Source organism: Ciona robusta, chromosome 11 (assembly GCF_009617815.1).
Source record: "Ciona robusta chromosome 11, ASM961781v2".
Classification (NCBI taxonomy): domain Eukaryota; kingdom Metazoa; phylum Chordata; class Ascidiacea; order Phlebobranchia; family Cionidae; genus Ciona; species Ciona robusta.
The window spans coordinates 193,928-215,180 of record NC_143245.1 but is presented as its reverse complement, the minus strand read 5'-3'; the positions used below and the strand labels follow the sequence as shown (position 1 = coordinate 215,180).

At 42.1% G+C, this 21,253-nt stretch overlaps 2 protein-coding genes across 4 annotated transcripts; one reads left to right on the top strand and one right to left on the bottom strand.

Annotated features, from left to right (window-relative positions):
• The first annotated feature begins 4 nt into the window (after positions 1-4).
• Positions 5-18,759, top strand: LOC149727482 (uncharacterized). 2 transcript variants are annotated; one of them, XM_089887585.1, is made up of 43 exons: positions 5-227; positions 683-920; positions 1,232-1,334; positions 1,623-1,762; positions 1,815-1,916; positions 1,971-2,201; positions 2,445-2,627; positions 3,065-3,231; positions 3,412-3,511; positions 3,727-3,838; positions 3,888-4,187; positions 4,333-5,690; positions 5,746-5,934; positions 6,329-6,428; positions 6,491-6,560; positions 6,791-6,965; positions 7,018-7,241; positions 7,418-7,550; positions 7,811-8,781; positions 8,831-9,413; positions 9,628-9,683; positions 9,736-9,833; positions 10,245-10,401; positions 10,628-10,779; positions 10,831-10,996; positions 11,228-11,330; positions 11,385-11,486; positions 11,655-11,703; positions 11,758-11,829; positions 14,327-14,428; positions 14,615-14,657; positions 14,883-14,952; positions 15,021-15,144; positions 15,322-15,447; positions 15,743-15,905; positions 15,958-16,056; positions 16,301-16,433; positions 16,651-16,776; positions 16,975-17,234; positions 17,402-17,575; positions 17,791-17,983; positions 18,043-18,127; positions 18,468-18,759. In XM_089887585.1, exons 1-43 carry the CDS (start codon positions 106-108, stop codon positions 18,659-18,661), a joined length of 8,448 nt encoding a protein of 2,815 aa, XP_089743711.1. In that variant the 5' UTR covers positions 5-105; the 3' UTR covers positions 18,662-18,759. The 2 variants fall into 2 exon arrangements, with proteins under 2 accessions (XP_089743711.1, XP_089743710.1); XM_089887584.1 differs by having other exon boundaries at positions 14,612-14,657.
• On the bottom strand, positions 18,654-21,229 carry LOC149727481 (IQ domain-containing protein K-like). Of its 2 annotated transcripts, XM_089887635.1 has the most exons (9): positions 21,082-21,229; positions 20,889-21,026; positions 20,710-20,835; positions 20,042-20,139; positions 19,900-19,952; positions 19,718-19,792; positions 19,251-19,335; positions 19,069-19,183; positions 18,654-18,799 (listed from the first exon to the last, which is right to left on the bottom strand). In XM_089887635.1, the coding sequence occupies exons 1-9, from the start codon at positions 21,155-21,157 to the stop codon at positions 18,753-18,755; spliced, it is 813 nt and encodes a 270-aa protein (XP_089743761.1). In that variant the 5' UTR covers positions 21,158-21,229; the 3' UTR covers positions 18,654-18,752. The 2 variants fall into 2 exon arrangements, with proteins under 2 accessions (XP_089743761.1, XP_089743762.1); XM_089887636.1 differs by lacking the exon at positions 20,710-20,835.
• Positions 21,230-21,253: the final 24 nt, after the last annotated feature.

Genomic DNA, 21,253 nt, shown 5'->3' with positions numbered 1-21,253 from the left:
TCGCGAAAATCTGATGAGGTTTGCGCACTAGAGGGCTCCAGCATCGAACCCTGGTGACCCCAGCTAAAGTTAATTTCGTTATTGGGGAAGTTTTGTGTTAAAGTTATGCCGAAGAGAGGGGAAGATGGGACACCCTCGCCCTCGGAAGGGGGGGAGGGTAGGTTAAGGCTGGAGCTGCGAAAATTGACGAATTCGGCCGGTTGGATTTCGGCGACCCGAGAATCAAGGCATGGAGTTAAATATTTTGTGTTTAGTCATGCGTTTAATGTTGATGTTGTGTTTTGTTGCAGACTATTTGTAATGGCTGTTTGCATAAATATTTTATGGAACGCGGAGAGTATGACCGATATTACGACGATGTTTATTTTTATTGCGTCGGCTAGCGTAGATATTTCTGATAGTTATTGAAGTAACACATGCTATGCATATAGACATAGTAGTTTTTATGTGTGAAATATATTTGACATATATAATTTTTTTTTTGGGGGGGGGGGATAAAATATAAACTTATGTTAAATGGTGTATGGTTTTTATTGTGTGTGGGATAATATAAACCATGGAGTGCATGGTATATTATTTATTCTTACTATGGTGAATATATTCTGTGAGAATAATAATAAAACCTAATTTTAACTTAATTTTAAGTTAGTTAATATTAGTTTAAATATCATTCCACCCACAGCACCCCAAGTAGTCGAGCGTCGACCCCACATTCCAATTCATCGAACACACAATCATCAATTCACCCTCGCAAGCGGGGAAGACCACCTGGGTCACTGAATAAAAAGAAACCGAATAAAAATGATAAATCTTCCACACGCAAGAAGCGTACGAAGAAAGACAAACCAAAGAAATTTAAGATGGTTTTGGAGAAGGACGACGATTATGAGGTGGATTACTTGTCATCCGAGGAATCAGATGTAAGTCGCTGGGTTGTGGGGAGTTGTTTTCCTAATGTTGTTGAAATATAAACCAGAAAAATATGGATTCAACGCTCAACACTGATACCATTGTGGGCGTTTGTGTCTTTGAGAAAGAATATTAACGGCAATTGCTCAAACCCAGCGGTCACTTATGGGTTTAATAAATTGCCAGGCATATATAAAAACAAATTAAACAATCACCCACAAAGTTACATACGTGGTAACTCGTAAGCAGGCACGAGGTGTATGAAACAAAACACCCGTGTTACATTTGTTGTTACCCGGCTCTTACCCCCAATACGTACCAGGTTGATTCCTTATCATCAGCCACACCACGGAAACCTCCATCTATTGGATCATTAAGTGGCGACGATGGGTATTTAGATAAAGAGGATTTATCATCAGTTGAAGGTTGGATGTTTGGTCCTGTGTATTTAGTCGTGGTTTATTAAACTTAACGTTAACAGTCCCGTGATTTCAAAACAAAACCAGGCACCTCCAAAAACCAAACTTGTTGTTTGTATCTGTAGGAAAAGTTCTTTCCACAACATTGTTTTTGTTTGATATGCAATCAAGTGTGCCATTAAGGCCCATTATACAACAAATATACACACAGTTATCCAACATCTTAACACCAACCACTGTTATAGTTGTAGATATGCTCCCCACCCTTGTGTATTAAACCGCCATTGTTAACAGGTTGTTTATCACCATGGAGGTTAACAGAGGAAGAAGTTGATTTACCAATGGAAGATGTTCCAAAGTTGGATCTTCCGCCTTCATCTATTGATTTATTGATTCCTAACAACTTGCTGATGTCAGCATTGGCTGTTTATGAAGTACGTGATGTGTATTAACCTTGTATTGCATTCACTAATTTCATGTTTGCAGATACTGAAACATTTCCGCAACCCACTCCGATTATCACCCATGTTATTCGAAGACTTCTGTGCCGCGCTTGTTTGTCGGGAAACAACCGTTCTATTGAATGAGGTACGTTATAATAGTGTTTATTATGACATCATTGATAACATTATGACATCACAGTGCCACATTACTTTAATCAAAGCCTTATTGAAAGAGGACGAAGCATCCGGCACAGTATTTGTTCCCAGTGATCAGAAAGACGCACACAACGCTGCTTTATATTTCATTGATTACCTCACCTGGCCGGAGGTGGTACGGGCTTATGTGGAGAGCTATGGGGAATTCCCTGATGTGATAAAAGTTTTGGTGGAACCTGAGTATCCACGTGTGGATGCAGATAAGAAACTTAAGGTGAAGTATTTGGTTGCGTGTATGTAACTTGCTTATCCTCGCATGGTGGGGCAACGACAGTTGTTATAACACGGTGTTGTGTTTCATACACCTCGTGCCTGATTCAAGTTACCGTAACTTTGTGGGTGATCCTTAAACCATTAGTTAAATAACCCCTGGCTTAGAGGCAGGTGCACTTACCACTAAGCCACGGCTGAAGACAAGTGCGGGAAAGGACAGTATTTAACATGGGTGTTGTAACAGGTTCTACAGTTGTTGACTGACTTGTATATGGGTTCAACAAAGATTCGAGATGAGTTGATGATGAACGGGGCGATACAATACGACGACCATTGTAGGGTGTGCCATCAACTCGGTGATCTGCTATGCTGTGAGACGTGCCCTGCTGTTTATCATCTCGCTTGTTGTAACCCACCTTTGCAAGAGGTAAGATTGTAGTTAATATTGTGTTGGTTATTCTGTGGAAGAGGTGTCTTGTTTATTGTTTTTTAACAAAATCTTGGGGTTACATTGTCAAATACAGTTACACTCATAGTTGTCAAACATAGGAAACCTCATTGATTAATGTGGTGAATGCAATATACTTTGGCTCTGCTTGTTTGTATAGACACCTAACAACAATCTGGGGTGACATTGTTAGAATACAGTTACACTCATAGTTGTCAAACATAGGGAACCTCATTGATTAATATGGTGAATGCAATATACTTTGGCTCTGCTTGTTTGTATAGACACCTAACAGCAGGGTAAAATCTGTTTAGAATTAAAATCGTGGTAAAATCTTCAATATCACCACTGTTTCAATGGTTGAGTGACTTGTCACCCAGATACCCCGTGTTACACCTCCCTTGTTTCACCCCCAGGTACCCGATGATGAATGGCAGTGCGAGGTTTGCGTTGCGCACAAATTGAATGGTGTGGTGAACTGTGAGCAGGACATGGAGGTGAACGGGCAATATTTACGACATGAACCAGTGGGGGTTGATAGGAATGGACGGAAGTATTGGTTTCTTGCGAGGAGACTTATTGTGTAGGTGTTTTTACTTTGGTGGGTGGGGTGGGGGTTCATACATAGGTGTAAAGTTGTTTTTTTTGTTTTCCTGGCAAGCCTTAGTTTTCCATATATATATTTATACGTTTTTTAATTAATTTTTTTTTTATTTCCCTAAAAACGTTACGCTTATTGCTTTATATGAACCACCTTATCCAGTGAGGGAGAGTATGAGGTGATTTACTACTCGACTAAGGAGCAATTCGATTATTTGCGTTCGAAACTTGATGGAGAGAAACATGAAGCAATATTGTGCGAGGTGGGTCATGGAAATCATATAAACTGTCATAGAAATCATATAAACTGTCATAGAAATCAAATAAACTGTCATAGAAATCGTATAAACTGTCATAGAAATCGTATAAACTGTCATAGAAATTGTAAAAACTGTCACACAAATCGCATAAACTATTATAGAAATCCTATAAACTGTCATAAAAATCGTATAAACTACCACGTAAATCATCTAAACAGGCGTTAAACGACATTGCCGGGGAGTTTCGTTATCAATCGAAGATCACAGATGATTTAACTGAGGAAGTGAAGTGGGGGGGTGGGGGAAGGACTTGCTTGGAACTAATGAAAGGTTGGTGTGGTGGGTGGTGTGGGGTGTTTGTTATCGAGGTGTTTTGCAGATAATGTGAGACAAATGATAGAAGAAGATAAAAAGAGAGAGGCAGAAGAGAAGAAGAAAAAGGAAGAAGAAGAAAAAAAAAGAGTGGAAGAAGAGAATCAAAGAAAAAAAGACGAAGAGGAAAAGATAAAATTGGAAGAAGAGAACCAAAGAAAAAAAGAAGAAGAAAACAATGAAACGAAGATTGAAGTAAAAGATGAATATAATGGGGGTGTAGGGAGGGGAATAATGGGGAGTGGGGTTAAAGTTGAGTCGGAAGTTATTGTTGAAGATATTGCAATGCAAGAAGAGGTTGTTACAGGTTCGTTTATATTGTGTATCGTTGGGTTAAAATGCTCCTGGCTGTCTATGGAGGTTTAATTATGTTTTGTGGTTTCCTTTGTAACATGTGTTTATCAACGCTAGATATGTACGAGAGTTGTTGAATGAATGGTTTTGTTTTGCAGAGGATTCGAAAATGGATGTTGATTCGCACGTTGGTTGTAATGGGTTGGATAAAGTTGTTGAAACAGATCAGAAATTTAAGAGCGAGGTTAAATTTGAAAAAACAGAAATATCAAAATGTGAATCAGAAGTTACAAATTGTAAAACGGAGCGTGTCAAATTACCTAAGGTACATTCGACTAATATGGGGGGTGTTTCCCCAACCGACATTGCCCCAGCAGACGTTGCCCCAACAGACGTTGCCCCAACAGACGTTGCCCCAACAGACGTTGCCCCAACAGACGTTGCCCCAACAGAAGTTGCCCCAACAGAAGTTGCCCCAACGGACGTTGCCTCAGCAGACGTTGCCCCAACGGACGTTGCCTCAGCAGACGTTGCCCCAACGGACGTTGCCTCAGCAGACGTTGCCCCAACAGACGTTGCCCCAACGGACGTTGCCCCAACGGACGTTGCCCCAACAGACGTTGCCTCAGCAGACGTTGCCCCAACAGACGTTGCCCCAACAGACGTTGCCCCAACGGACGTTGCCTCAACGGACGTTGCCCCAATGGACGTTGCCCCAACGAACGTTGCCCCAACAGACGTTGCCTCAGCAGACGTTGCCCCAACAGAAGTTGCCCCAACGGACGTTGCCTCAGCAGACGTTGCCCCAACCGACATTGCCCCAACAGAAGTTGCCCCAACGGACGTTGCCCCAACGGACGTTGCCTCAACGGACGTTGCCCCAACGGACATTGTCCCAACAGACGTTGCCCCAACAGACGTTGCCCCAACAGACGTTGCCCCAACAGATGTTGGCCCAACGGACGTTGCCCCAACGGACGTTGCCCCAACGGACGTTGCCCCAACGGACGTTGCCCCAACGGACGTTGCCCCAACGGACGTTGCCCCAACGGATGTTGCCCCAATGGATGTTACCCCAACGGATGTTACCCCAACAGACGGTGCCCCAACGGATGTTACCCCAACAGACGGTGCCCCAACGGATGTTGCCCCAACGAACGTTGTCCCAACCGACGTTACCCCAACGGACGTTGCCCCAACTGGCAATGTTGCCCCGGGGAACAGTCCTCCAACTGTTGTTGCCCCAACTAGCGTTGCCCCAACTAGCATTACCCCAACCGTCGTTGCCCCAGCGGACGTTACCCCAACTGACGTTGCCCCAACCAAAGTTACCTCAATCCCTGTTACCCAAACCAATATTACCCCCACCACCAAAACCAACTTACCCTCAACTCGAGTTTTACCGAAACTACAACCAATGCCCGACAATCTGATTCCTTTAAAACTTGCGAACATAAAAGTTCCGTTGTCGAGATGTGACGCGATGCTGACAAACACAAAGCATTCACCAAACAACGTAAGTTAAAATACTTGATTTAATTCGCGATGAATTAACCTTGTTACAAACACAGATGTTTAAGATTGGCAACAAGATTGAAGTGAAGTCCACCCCCCCACCACTCACAACACTGAAGAACCTGTTTGTCCTCGGTAAGGGTGGGGTTCGTACCCCTATACAGCTTGGGGCAGGGGGCCGTATTGTCACAGGGGTGGGGAACCAAAACCTTGTGCTGCTCCAACAAAACACATCAACCACAAAAGTAAGTCGTATTACATCTGGCTGCTGACTCAACAGACAACACTTACTTTACCACCTATATTGCCTAAAACTTGCAAACCATTTTTTTGAGCAAGACGTTTAACAGCAGTTCTTCTGATCCAGTTTACTAATGGGTTGTTCAAATTGTTATGTACGTGGTAACTTGTAAGCGAGCACGAGGTGTGTAAAACAGAAGACCCATGTTATAATGACTGTCGTTGCCCTGCCATGCGAGGATAAATAAGTTGCATATGTGGTAACTTGTAAGCGAGCACGAGGTGTATGAAACAAAACACCCGTGTTATAACGACTGTCGTTGCCCCGCTATGCGAGGATAAATAAGGTGCTTGCATGGTATCAACCTTATTGCTGGTTAATAACACCCAAACCACCAGACCCCCACAAACAACCGAGTTTCTCGTGAATTAAAACGCCTTCGGTTCACGGCTGCCGGTCCCAAGATGCAGAAAGTAAACGCCAACCCTACAGAGAAGCGTAAGTTGAATGTTTGTTCTGTTGCGTCATGTTCCATTATAATCAAACATTGTTTGTCCCAGCACTCAGCAACGAGACTTCACAAACCAAAGTGGAACCGACCACTCCTGTGAAGAGGAAGGGACCTTTCAGGTAAGTTGGTTAGCCTGCGTGGTCGATACATGTGTGTGGGGTTGGGGCTCAGAGGTTGCCGTGTCTTTAAATCAGAGTTACAAATTCTAGACTTGATGCTGCAAACTTTGTAGACATGCGTCCAAAAAAAAACCAGAAACACTTGTGTTGCAACGACTGTCATTGCCCTGTTTTGCGTCAGCTACATCGTTCATTGGTTCATGTTGTTATTGATTACCTTTGTGATTTAGGTTGGGAGAGGATGAGGGGTATAAACAATACACCAATTATTATGTGGAAAATCCACTTGCGTTGAATAAATATCAGCATAAGGAAGAGAAAGATCGCGAACGACACGTGGGGTACAAATATACCGTGAACTCTGCCGTTACGTTTGAATGGACAGGGGCTTTACTGGGAGCTAAGGTGAGTTACTGTGGGTAAAGCTCATCTGAAGTTGAAACATAATTTTACACAGGAGGAGATGGTGCATACACTGAGGTTGGCCCTGTTTAGCTTCGAACAGCAGATCCCGTTGTGTTTCATGCATTCTAAGTGGGATCAATATAGAAAAATGTGGGGGAGGATGTTACTAAAGAATGATTCAGCTCGAGCGTTTGCTGTCGTGTTGGGGATCATGGAGATGGCTATCAGGAATAATGCCAAGAAGCCGGTGTGGAAAGAATCAATGGGACAAGTGACGTGAGTATAGTGGGGGTGCATGTAATGCACGGATAGTTAGACACAATCCTGTGAAACAAATCTAACTTATTGGTTGTAATGTTTACTGATTAATGCAGTGCAGAAAATTCCAGGTTTGGCCTGCCCACCCTGCCACCCCAGGTTTGGCGCCTATGTTGTATTTGTTGTTGTTGCAGGTTACGAAGGGTGACGTCTTCGGAAAAAGAAGATTTTGAAAAGAAACGAAAAAAGAAGATCAAAGAAGAGGAGGACCTTGCAACAAGGAACGCTGTGTGGTGCAAATATCCGCTTCCTGTTCGCAGCATGATGGTAGGTGGTTGTGTTGATGTGATGTCATAATGTGAATGTGTGATGTCATAATAGCAAGACAACACTCTGTGTCAGATCTGTTTAATATGGTCTGCTTCAATTTTTCATCTTGCAAAATTAAATCCTCGTATTTGTGTGTTTGCACCAATGTGAGGGACATTATGATGTCATCAAATATATTGTGATGTCATCAAATACATTGTGATGTCAATATGTCATAATACTTTACTATGATGTCATAATACTCCATTATGACGTAGGTATGGAAGATGAAAGGAGAAGAATACCGAGTGACGGGGGGCGATGGTTGGAGGTGGATCTCGTCTACTTTCCAATCAAAGATTAAACCTTCGAATATGAAACCATACACCACTGTATTCACTAATGGGGTTGAGAAAGATAAAATGGATATTGCTGAAGAATGTATGGATGTGTCCTCTCCCAAGACAACTGAGGCCGTGTCTTCTACCACGACAACTGAGGCCGTGTTTTCTGCCACGACAACTGAGGCTGCGTCTTCTGCCACGACAACTGAGGCCGTGTTTTCTGCCACGACAACTGAAGCCGTGTCTTCTGCCACGACAACTGAGGCCACGTCTTCTGCCACGACAACTGAGGCCACGTGTTCTGCCACGACAACTGAGGCCGCGTCTTCTGCCACGACAACTGAGGCCGTGTCTTCTGCCACAGCAACTGAGGCCGTAACTTCTGCCACGACAACTGAGGCCGTGTCTTTTGCCACGACAACTGAGGCTATGTCTTCTGCCACGATAACTAAGGCCGTGTCTTCAGCCACGACAACTGAGGCTTTGTCTTCTGCCACGACAACTGAGGCCGTGTCTTCTGCCACGATAACTGAGGCCGTGTCTTCTGCCACAACAACTGAGGCTGTGTCTTCTGCCACAACAACTGAGGCTGCGTCTTCTGCCAAGACAACTGAGGCCGTGTCTTCTGCCACAACAACTGAGGCTGCGTCTTCTGCCACGACAACTGAGGCCGTGTCTTCTGCCACGACAACTAAGGTCGTGTCTTCTGCCACAGAAACCAATAAAATTATTCAAAACCGTACAAATTTAAACCCTGCTGATAAACAATCATTCAATGATGATGAAATAAAGAAATTATTGTCGGAAAGTGACGTGATAAACGTCTCCCGCAACTTGTTGATGCGCAGTGTGGTGTATCTGCGTAGATGGGAACCTTCAAAACTCGACAAACTTCTACGATGGAGGTAAGATGGTTTGTGGGTTGAATATTATTTATTAAAATACTTCCAACAGGATATTACAAGAAAAGAAACTTAAGTTGGATGCAATAAAAGACAAGAAAACATTGGATTTAAAAAAAAATTCAGCAAGTGTTAATTCTCGTATTGGGGTAAAACCCCCATGTAGTGCCAGCGATGTACTTGCTTCTCTTCCGTTTAAAGTGAAGCAACCGCTGGTGAACGAGACTTCGGCTAACTCTGGTTCGGAGCTCGAGATATCGGACGATGAAGATGGGTTAGTTGAGTCGGTGGTGCGTGACCTTTGTAAGGAACTTGTGGGTCGTGTATCACGGGAATACCCGGGGTGTAACGAGGTCACCCACACTACGGGGTTTACTACGAGTAGTACTGTTCCAACCGCAGCTGCTTCGTTACCACGGCAATCATCGGTCGACCTCGGTGACTCACGACCTTCAACCCCGTCTCTCCATCGCGCTCGTGTGGTGCCAATGACATCATTAGGTCGTGTTTCGAGAAGGTTTGGTTACCGTCGGCAACGAGGACAAGCCAACCAATCACCTTCACCGATGAGTTTAGGTTGGAAACTTGAACGATTCAATGAAAACAACGTGAAGAATAAAACCAATATTGTGAAGGTATGTGTGGTGTATATGGGTGAGGTGTTGAGGGTTGGTAATAATTGGCCATTATACATTGTTTGTACGTTCTATATGGGTGAGGTCCTACAGCAGACACCCTAATGTTGTTTCAACTAAAGTTTTTCAATACATAATTACGAATGTGTGAAAATCAAGATCAGTGTAAAGTATTTTGGAACACCTAACTATTATATAATGTGTTCAACCCTAGATGCCAATACCATGGAAGTTTTCTGTTGGGGTTGGGAAAAAGAAGAACATATTCAGGTAAGTGGCGTGGTATGTATACAAGCCACCCATGTTAACACATTGTTGATAGGTTGCCACGCGAGAATGTTCGTTACTTAGCCATAAGAGCGGGACTCACATATGCACCACAAGGTTTCCATTATGTGAACAAGCTACCATCTGGTTTAGGTAAGTTTGTGATGTCATAATGGTGATTATGACGTATTATTTATTTATGGGTGAGGTCCTTGTCAAGGGCCTAGGATTTAGGCCAGATTTGCCCAACACCCCAACACCCGGAAAGCTCATTTAAGTCCTTCTTGCAACCGGTGCCGCGACACCGCATCGGAGTCAGAGGCGTAATATTGGCACCATTTTTTTTCCTCGTGTGCTTACGAGTTACCACACTTTTCAACTTTGTGTATGATTTTTATTTGATATGGCTTACAATTTGGACAACCCATTAGTGACCACTGGGTTGGAGCAATTTTCTGTTAAGTGTCTTGCCCAAGGACACAAACGCCGATCGGTGTTAGTACCGCTGAGGAGCATTGAACCGGGGACACTTATGGTGTATTTACTTTGTCTTTATTTTGTCAGAGATTTTTTGGGGATATCCGTGTTGCAGGCCAACCAATGGAACAGCATGGAGATACAAAATACAAAACGCACGAACATTGTCAACTATAGCCCATTTATTGCGAGTGTTGTGGCATTCCATTAGATGGGATGATATGGTCACGGAGCCTAATAATGAGTAAGTATGATGTCATAATGTGAATGTGTGATGTCATAATAGCAAGACAACACTCTGTGTCAGATCTGTTTAATATGGTCTGCTTCAATTTTTCATCTTGCAAAATTAAATCCTCGTATTTGTGTGTTTGCACCAATGTGAGGGACATTATGATGTCATCAAATATATTGTGATGTCATGAAGTATATTGTGATGAGTTATAATCATAACACTTATGATCACCCAGAGATTCTGTACACGCGGTGCACACAGAAGAAGACATCATTACCACCGAGTTGTTGAAACGACGAGACATCGGGCGTAGTGGTTTAGTGTCACAATATTTTGTGCGAAGGATTATCGTTCCTAACACCGATGAAGAAGAGGAGATCCCTAAGAGTAAATATCTACATTATGACATCATATAGAGACTTATTATCCATAATGCAGGTGAAGCGTACACCCCGTCGTCAAGAGCCGGGTTAAGGTCGAGGTCGCGACCGATTGGTCTTCGTGATCGTGTTCGTAAGGATGTGGAGAACCAACCACGTGTGGAAACTGTGTGGTTGCCTGAGGATAAGATTGAGTTGTGGCAAATACGACAGTTTGATACAATGTATGTATGGGGTGGGGTGGAGGGTTCACATAAACCTGGGGTGGCAGGGTGGGCAGGCCAAACCTGGGATTTCCTACATCGCATTAATCAGTAAACATTACAACCAATAAGTTTGGTTTGTTTAATATGATTGTGTGTCTATCTATCCCTGCCTCCCATGTGTTTATAAAGTTTGGCGCCGGTAGTGAAATTAACAAATATATAAAATAGAAATAACAAACATTTCCCCAGGGTTCGAGAACAGCAGAAGAAGAACCTCCAAACCCCCCCTCCCACCAAACCGACCCCCATCGTTACCAAGCTGCCAACCCCATTATTCACCCCTAAGAAACATGTGAGTCAGCGTTATTTAAGATGACTCATCAAGTTGTAACTCATCTATTATTAGGTCACAATAACCTCGTCCTTGCTCCAACAAGCAGCTGCGTTACATAAACCTCAGGTTTCTGATAAAAACCTCGTGTTTACGATGAATCGAGCGATAAAACAAGTAATATGATGTTTCTGTGGTTGTTGTAATATAATGTTTCTATGGTTGTTGTAATATAATGTTTCTATGGTTGTTGTAATATAATGTTTCTATGGTTGTAGTACAATGTTTCTATGGTTGTAGTATAATGTTTCTATGGTTGTAATATAATGTTTCACACGAACACAGGTTGACGCTTCACCAAACAACATGAGTAGCGCTGTCGTCAAGACAACAGGTATTATGACATCATAGATACCAATAATTAGCATTGTTAACAAATATTGAACAGGTGGCCTTCATAAAATATTGATTCGCAAACCTGTCAATCAACCACAAGTTGTCGCCATCAAGTCCACTACAGGTTGGTTGTTGTTGGTGTTTACAATTGTGTGGAGTTGTGGTTGAATATCTCGCATGGTGGGGCAACGACAGTTGTTATAACACGGGTGTTCTGTAGAGCACGACCGCTATTGCTTTTTTCAAACCGATACCGATATTTTGTAAATTTCAGTTGCCGATAACTAGGGATGTGCCGAGCCGAGCCCGAACTCAAAAGCTCGTGCCCGAGCGTCTCCTTTTTTGACGCTCGGCGCTCGGCTGAAAACTGGGCCGAGCGCCGAGCCTTTTGCTATAATGTTGCACGCGAGAGCGAAAAATATTAAAAATAAAAAGAGTGAAGCTACTAAAAGATAACGAGACTAGTCAACGTAGCTTTCTCTTTAATTATTTTTCGTTCGTTGTGAATTTGCTCTCTCGCAAGTAACGAATCGCAACGTCAGCGAATTTGCCCGTATCGAATTAGAGCAGGTGTCGAATTACACGAGCGCCCAATGTTTTCGTATCACATTTTAAATAAAAAGCCAATTTTTATATCACATTTTAAATAAAAAGCCAATTTTTATAATGAAATAATATAAATTGCTGCAACCACGGTTTTGCAACCACAGGGTTTTGCAACCCCTAAGCCACCTTTACCGCAGACACGCACCAGCAAGAAAGTGCTAAGACGCACACACACGCGTTGCATTCAATGTAACATTCCTTCGCTTGGAATTAAAACAATTTTTCATTTAATTGTTACGTCACGTGTCCTATCGCAACGTAACTATTAATTATGACGTTTTATAATATAACAATCGGGAGGAATGTGCCCACTGCCCAAGTTGGGCAGCCCAACCAACCACGAGATCAAAACATCGTGTATCAGCGTCACATTTTTACACTCTGCGCCGGCGTATGAAATAAAGGAAGACGCATGCGGTAGCATACACTCCACACGTAACAAACGAAGCAATCGTTGTGAATTTATTCTCGTGAAAAATGACGTAATGAAACTCTGGTTCTCGTGCGGCGCCATCAAACGATTTTTTTTGGCTTCTGTCCAAGCTCGACCGGGACGATACTTTGTAATATCATATTACAATTTATGTTGGTTCCAATTTACTGATAGCGTCGCTCCTCGCTCTTATATTTGCACCAATTAAAACTCACATAATCGCGATTTACCTGCATTAAACTAATCATCAGAAACAAAAATTATACACAAACTACAGATCGTATGGAAGCGAATAAAACACGATTGTTTTCCAACAATCTCGTTTGTGATGTAACGATCGTAAAGGTTTATTCTGACGTAAATAATCGTTACATTATCCAAGATGAACATGCGTAGAAACTTGCTAGTTGTGCCACTGGCTGTAACAGTTATAAATATTTTTTTAATTAAATATTTTTTGTATGAATTTTATATTTTGCACCAGTAGGAATTATGAAAAGCGAGACGCGTCTTTAACCGCAAACCACGTGTTCTGTATTATTTTGATTAGCGGCGCTTTTCGGCTGAATAGGAACGCATTCTCGTACGCCTTTCTCCTTGATGACGTCATAGGTGCTCGGGCTCGGGCTCGTGCCGAGCTTTTCGTTGAAGCTCGGCGCTCGGCGAACCTGAGCTTTTTCAACTTCAGCACATCCCTACCGATAACCTATATTTTAATGCACCTAAAAAACTAGACTGATTAAAACGGAAAAATCTGATATAGCTAATAAAAATCAACTAACAGACTTAATTATTATTAATTAGTTATTAGTGAACTTGTAATTACTGAATTGGTTAATTTGTAATTTTTTCAAATAAATTTTACCTCACTTCCATTAAACAAACATTATATTTATCAGCTAATGTAGTTTATTTGTGTATCACATTGACGCGTAAGTGACCTAAAGTAACCTCGACGTTACACGCGCCTGATAAACATGACATGCGGTGGACGCGTGATCAGACGCTTTGACCTAGTTTAATACGTTGGATTTTCACGAACGAGTTCAATTAGGTATACGAGTGAGTTTACGTTTATGAACAAGGTATCACTCTGCATTAATTCTTACGTACGCTCGTTGCTGGATAATATCGGCCGTATTTTGCCCTTGCCGATAATCGGTAAATCACCAAAAATGCGGCCGATATATCGGCTAACCGATAATCGGTCATGCTCTAGTGTTCTGTTTCATACACCTCTTACCAGCTTACAAGTTACCACGTATGTAACTTATTTATCCTCGCATGGCAGGGCACCGACAGTCGTTATAACACGGGTGTTCTGTTTCATACACCTCTTACCAGCTTACAAGTTACCACGTATGTAACTTATTTATCCTCGCATGGCAGGGCACCGACAGTCGTTATAACACGGGTGTTCTGTTTCATACACCTCGTGCTCGCTTACAAGTTACCACGTCTGTAATTTTGTGGTCGACATTTGGGACAACCCATTAATGACCACTGGGTTGGAGCAATTTCCGTTAAGTGTCTTTCTGAAAGACGACAACAATGGTAGTATTATGATGTCATATTGTTGCAGCATTACCCACACCTACTAGTGGTCAAACCATAATTCGAACGAGCGGAGGTCAATACATCGTTCATGGGAACAAGATACCACGTCCTATATTGATTAAACCAGGTATGTGGTTACTTCTGCTACCCCAAGTAAATGATCTTTCAAAGGTTCTTGTGGTATGAAAAAATAGTTTTCCGATGTTTTTTCTGTCATCTGGTTTCGTATCACATGATTTGTTAAAAGATTGTTTACAAGCATGTTATGTTTATGTTGCACACCATAGATATAACATACTTCCCCCAACAGCAGGCACTCCAACCACCCCAAAGCAACCAACTCATCCAACTATAAGGTAACAACGTATATGATAATATGTATGCGTCAAACATAATGCAGGGGAGGCAGGGATAGTGACACACAATCCTGTGAAACAAATCTAACTTATTGGTTGTAATTTACTGATTAATACAATGCAGAAAATTCAAGGGTTGGCCTGCCCACCCTGCCACCCCAGGTTTGACGCCTATGTTTGCGACGTTACCAATGTGAAATGACATAACATCCCCTTTCCCCCCAGGTTGCCAGGTGTGGCCCAACAAGCCACGCCCCCAGCCCCGCCCACCCAAACACCCACCACAAACAACCAAGTAAGTTACCACACAAACCATATTGTTGTACTTGATTATAAATAACACTTGTTATTATGACATCATAGAGCCCAAAACAGCTAGCATCGAACATGCAAGTGAAGTTATCAGCCGTGCAACTCGCGCAACTTATGAAGATGGGGGACAACTCACATATAAAAGTGAATGTGAAGCTAAGTGATGGAAGTCCAGGTAACTTGGTGTGGTTATTGGGATCACTAGTGGGTGGTCATTGTGGGTGCCGCGTCACCCCAACTTTTGAAACAGGGGAAATTTGTATTTTTGTCATCAATGAGGTTCCCCATGTTTAACAACTACAATATGTGACATCACCAATTTTGACATTGCCTGTATTATGACATCACACAGGGTTTGGATTAATGCAAGCGATACCACCTGGCGGCCAAGTAGCACCAGGTCCAGGGCAACAGTTGATGCAATGTAAGGTTGGGAACGAGGTTCGAAGGTTCCTGTTGTCGCCTGTGGTAGAGAAAGGTAAGTCCATCTTGCCCCTGACCCATCTTGCCCCTAACCCATCTTACCCCCGACCCATCTTGCCCCTAACCCATCTTACCCCTGACCCATCTTACCCCCGACCCATCTTGCCCCATACCCTAACTGTGGGCGCTAAACCTGGGGTGGCAGGCCTGCCATGGAATTTCTACAGTGGATTAATCAGTAAACTGTGCGGTTAGATTGTTTTGTACTAATGTAAATTTAATTGTTTCTCCAATGATTTAGTTTGTACTTACCATGTGGGTAAAGTAACCTCAATCACCCACTTCCCCAGCCCCGACCAGCCAACCCTCAGGTAACGAGGTGATTCTTCACACTCCAAGTTTGCGGCAGCGTTTGGAACAAATCCAACAACGACAACAACAACTACGGAAGCAACCATTCACTACCGGGGTGCGACGATTATTGACGGACAAAGACCCATTGTGGGGGGGAAGGTACAGTGGTCTTGTGTGGTGTGTTGGTTGGTGATTCATGTTTGCGCTGCAGGCCTTCAACACCGGATAAACAAAACTTAGAGAAACGAAGAGAAATTGAACGACCTCGTAAAAAGTATCTCGCTAAAGAGACGAGGGAAGAACAGCAAAGGTATGTGTAATGTCATAATGTGAATGTGTGATGTCATAATAGCAAGACAACACTCTGTGTCAGATCTGTTCAATATGGTCTGCTTCAATTTTTCATCTTGCAAAATTAAATCCTCGTATTTGTGTGTTTGCACCAATGTGAGGGACATTGTGATGACATCAAGTATATTGTGATGACATCAAATATATTGTGATGACATCAAATATATTGTGATGTCATGAAGTATATTGTGATGTCATAATAGGCGTGGTGTTGTGCAACAAGTAATGAAAGCGCTTCTCGATCGTATTGAGAGGAGAGAGGAAGTCGAGATAAAGAAGAGAAAAAGGGAGGAACATTTGGAGCAACAGAAGAGGAGGAGGGAGAGCCAAGATGAAGTATGATGTCATATTGCTTGTTATGATGTCATAATTCTTGTTGTGATGTCATATTGCTTGTTATGATGTCATATTGCTTGTTGTGATGTCATAACTGTATTTGCTTAGTCTTTAGTCCAGAGGATACTGGGTTTAAGGCTCGTTGCTGCGACCATTGAATGTGAATATGCCATTGGAAAGCCATGCATTTAGTAACAAGTTATATTCACCCAACCAGATGAAATCCCAGCAAAGATTGCATTCAAAGTTATCGCATACACTTCGTAAACATGAAGAATTGGTGAAGCAAGATATTCGTAAACGGAAGTCAATTGTTCATCGATATTTGACGAGAGTGGTTGAGGTGGGGTTGGTGTATATACGGGGTCATTATGGTATACTACATAAGTGGTAAACTTTATAAACACAGGGGAGGTGGGGGTAGTTAGGAACAATCCTGTGAAACAAATCTTAACTTATTGGTTGTAATGTTTTCGGCCTGCCACCCCAGGTTTGTTTTATGCTGTGATGTCATAATAATAAACATATTATGATGTCATAGAATGAGCTTCATGTTGATCAAAAGAAAATCCCGAAGATGAAACGTAAAGGTCGTCCGAGGGCGCCGAAGAGCAACCTGCTAACAACGGAGTCTGCGCTATCGAATATACTAACGGAGAACAACAAGAAACAATCTCCCAGAAAACCTCGTAAACGACCTCGATCACCTGATGTCGTGGAAATTCCGACGAAGAAGAAAAAGATGATAAACACTTCGTCCAAACTTTATTGTGTTTGTAAATCAGTGTATGACGAGACAAGGTAAAGATATGCTGTTTAAGTAAGATGACGGTAGTTTGTATTAATTGGTGGGTGGTGGTGATATGGCCTGCATGAAGACTAACTGACAACTATTATTAGTGGGGTGTTGTGGGGGTGTTGCAACACTCATACACGTACCAACATTAATGTTGTTGCATGCCACGCAGGTTTTACATCGGTTGTGATCTTTGTATGAATTGGTTCCATGGTAGCTGTGTTGGGATCAATGAGAAGAAAGCAAAACAAATGGAGGGCTGGGTTTGTAAAGATTGTCAGAAGGAACAAAACGACCCGCAACAAGAACTTTATTGTTTATGTCGAACACCATATGATGACACCCAGTGAGTTGTGTGGATGTAACTTATTTATCCTTGCGTGGTGGGGCAACGACAGTCATTATAACACGGGTGTTCTGTTTCATACACCTTGTGCCCGCTTACAGGTTACCACGTATGTAACTTATTTATCCTTGCGTGGTGGGGCAACGACAGTCGTTATAACACGGGTGTTTTGTTCCGAATGAAGTTACCACGTATGTAACTTTGTGATTGTTTAGATTCTACATCGGTTGTGACGCATGCCAGGATTGGTACCATGGTAGTTGCGTCGGGATAAGTGAGGGGGAGTCGGCAAACATCGAGAGTTATACTTGTCCACGATGTAAACAGCAAGCACGCGATGCTTCCATGGAAGACACGTTATCGGATCGTGATTATTATAATCTGACCAAGATTGTCCGTTATTTACAGGTAACTGTAATGTAATAATTATCTTTATGACATCACTTAACCATACTATGACATCATAGAATCATAAGATGGCGTGGCCGTTTCTGGAGCCCGTTCGTGAGGACGACGCCCCTGGGTATTATAAAGTTGTTAAGCGGCCCATGGGTAAGTTACTGTCTGGATACTAAACTCATGATCTGCAGATGTTTCGGACAGTAACTTGGTGGATAGTAACCTCTTTTACACTGATGATAGACCAAGTTACTGCCTGGATACTAAACTCATGATCAGCAGATGTTTCGGACAGTAACTTGGTGGATAGTAACCTCTTTTACACTGATGATGGACCAAGTTACTGTCTGGATACTAAACTCATGATCAGCAGATGTTTCGGACAGTAACTTGGTGGATAGTAACCTCTTTTACACTAATGATGGACCAAGTTACTGTCTAAAACATCTGAATTACGACCAAAACATTAACAAGCGTTGTTTATCATTCTCAGACATCCAGACAGTCATGAAGAGACTTGCCTGTCGATATTACATCAAGTTATCGGAACTTGTGGGCGACGTATCGCTTATTTTCGATAATTGTCGCCAGTATAACGGAGCGGATTCAAAAATAGTACGGTGCGCTGAAATTGTTGAATCCGTCTTTGTTGGGAAAATGCGAGAATTACGAAACAAAACAAGATGATGTTTCTATGTTCAACTGCTTTGTGACGTCATAATAAATGTGTTTTGTAACAAACGTCAATTGTATTTTAATAGAAATAAAGTTTGAAACTTCAGCGACTTTTCGCTCGTTTACTGCCCTGGCTTCCCGATCTTTCACCTGTCAATCAAAATATTGAACAATTATTATGAATGTTACTTGTTTATCTTCGCATGGCGGGGAAACAACAGTAGTCATAACACAGATGTTATGTTTCATACACCTCGTGGTGTGGGTGATTGTTTTCTGTACAAGATCTTGCCCAAAGGCACATACGCCCCCAACGGTGGAACCTTAAAACGAAAACATCTGAATAGAGGCACGTCGCCAATCCCTGTTACACCACCAGACACGGACTGTACGTCCGAAACATAGAAACTATATATTGCCTCCGGTTTCTTGTGTTTCCCAAAACTGCTCCACCTTGTGACGAATTCCCCGATTCTCATCTTTCCAGCTTCGTTGCCATGCTCGTAACTCGCTAACCTCGGGATCTATGCGTACCTGGTCAATATAGATATCATATATCAGCAACATCTTATTAAACATAGACATCATATACAATACCCACCAAATACCCCCTGAAGAAAGATTGAATTTTGATTGCAGCTTCTTCTTCTGTCCATTGTAGTGATAATGGTAGCGGTTCACGTGGGCTGTGGGGTAAGATGGTTTAATGTGGGGTAAGATGGTTAAATGCGGGGTAAGATGGTTAAATGCGGGGTAAGATGGTTAAATGCGGGGTAAGATGGTTTAATGCGGGGTAAGATGGTTAAATGCGGGGTAAGATGGTTGATGTGATGTCATAATGTGGGGTAAGATGGTTTAATGTGGGGTAAGATGGTTTAATGTGGGGTAAGATGGTTTAATGCGGGGTAAGATGGTTTAATGCGGGGTAAGATGGTTTAATGCGGGGTAAGATGGTTTAATGTGGGGTAAGATGGTTTAATGTGGGGTAAGATGGTTTAATGCGGGGTAAGATGGTTTAATGTGGGGTAAGATGGTTACACGTTGCAACTTCAATGTATTTCAACCTACTGTGCATTGTTCCATTTCTCTACGAAGGGAATTTCCCACAAAGTTTCGCTTCTGTCCGCCTTATTTGGATTCTTCCTAAAGTTGAAGGTTACATTATGACATCACACCACTTCATTATGACATCACATACCACTGACATTATGACATCACACACCACCATTATGACATCACAGACTACTTACTGGTATAGATATTCTGTTAAAAAATCACAAGCGTTGAACCGCGTCCGTTTCCTCTGTAATTAAACAATATAAGTTATGACATTACAATGTAAGTTATGACATCACAATGTAAGTTATGACATCACAATGTATAGAAAGTTACCTCGAAACACTTTTCAACTTTAGCCTGATTAAGCATCGCTGTCATAGCGGGTACCAGGGTCGGAAAAATATGCGATTCTAAATATTCTTGCGGGGTACCTGGTGGTTGGAGTGTGAACATATGGAATATTTATCACATACGACTCATTAACAGATCATCACTCTCTTTTTTCACAAGTGGGCGCTTATATTTTTATTATTATTTTCTAGGGACTTTTATAAAAACGTCGTTTTTGTGACATATAAAACGTGTATTGGTATAGTATTTCAATATTTTATAACTCCTAACCCCTAACCTAAAAGTGCTAATCACACAAAAAAAAAATTTAAAAAAAACGTATTGCACTGTGCGGGACTAGAACCCGGTAAGAACGAAACAAAGAGATTAAACGACGGCACGCTAACCGTTACACCACAGAGCCGACGATAATAAACAGATCGAAAGGGCGTATATAACTACCTAATTTGGGAAAGATGTTCTTACTAGTGTTTTATATATAAGTAATTTGTTTTACACTTATTACCAATTTAAACTGTTTCTTTGTGTATTTTTTAAAAATAATAATAAAAAAATGAGCGCCCACTTGTGAAAAAAGAGAGTGATGATCGCTTAACGAGTCGTAACAATTTTCATCAAATAACTTCAATATTCAACAGTAAAATATTTACAAGTTTTTGGGTCGGGTGGTGGAACGGGGGGTGGTGTGGGTGGGGTTGGGGGTTTATTGATCATTGTTAACCCCACAGCTGCGGGGTGACCAACAGCTGGGTCAAAGTCGCATGTGATACTCGCGTCTGTAAATATTTATTGTTATTATGAATTGAAACATTACTTATTAATCACAAACCTATCTGGGGCTTATGGACCATTTTCCCGTAAACTATCGGGGTGTGACGGCTTGCCGAGTACTGTGTGACGTCAGTAGCTATTGATGACGTATCGTCGATGTCATTGTCGTCATAATCGGCCTTCTTTGCCGCGAATTCTTTTAGAAAGATTTTGCTCAATATGACGTAAATAATACTAGAATCAAAACTTACCGTCGCATATTTGCTCCCATAAGGATTTAACTTTTTTATCACCAAAAACTTTGGGTGAATTTAATTGACGAAACATTTCAAATCAGGAACAAATTAGAAATCGGTTGTCATGGGGATGGCTCTTTACCGACCGCTTGCGGTTAGAACTTTCGGGGACTGTTTTAAAGTTTAT

What these genes read in the sequence shown, in the direction of transcription:
- LOC149727481 (XM_089887635.1), bottom strand. Translation starts at nt 21,157, where the DNA reads ATGTTTCGTCAATTAAATTCACCCAAAGTTTTTGGTGATAAAAAAGTT. An exon ending in GGTCCATAAGCCCCAGATAG is followed by an intron (nt 20,836 to 20,888) that starts GTTTGTGATTAA and finishes AAATATTTACAG; the next exon opens with ACGCGAGTATCACATGCGAC. An exon ending in AAGTTGAAAAGTGTTTCGAG is followed by an intron (nt 19,953 to 20,041) that starts GTAACTTTCTAT and finishes GTTTAATTACAG; the next exon opens with AGGAAACGGACGCGGTTCAA.
- LOC149727482 (XM_089887584.1), top strand. Translation starts at nt 106, where the DNA reads ATGCCGAAGAGAGGGGAAGATGGGACACCCTCGCCCTCGGAAGGGGGG. An exon ending in CGCCAACCCTACAGAGAAGC is followed by an intron (nt 6,429 to 6,490) that starts GTAAGTTGAATG and finishes TGTTTGTCCCAG; the next exon opens with CACTCAGCAACGAGACTTCA. An exon ending in AGTTGTTAAGCGGCCCATGG is followed by an intron (nt 18,128 to 18,467) that starts GTAAGTTACTGT and finishes TATCATTCTCAG; the next exon opens with ACATCCAGACAGTCATGAAG.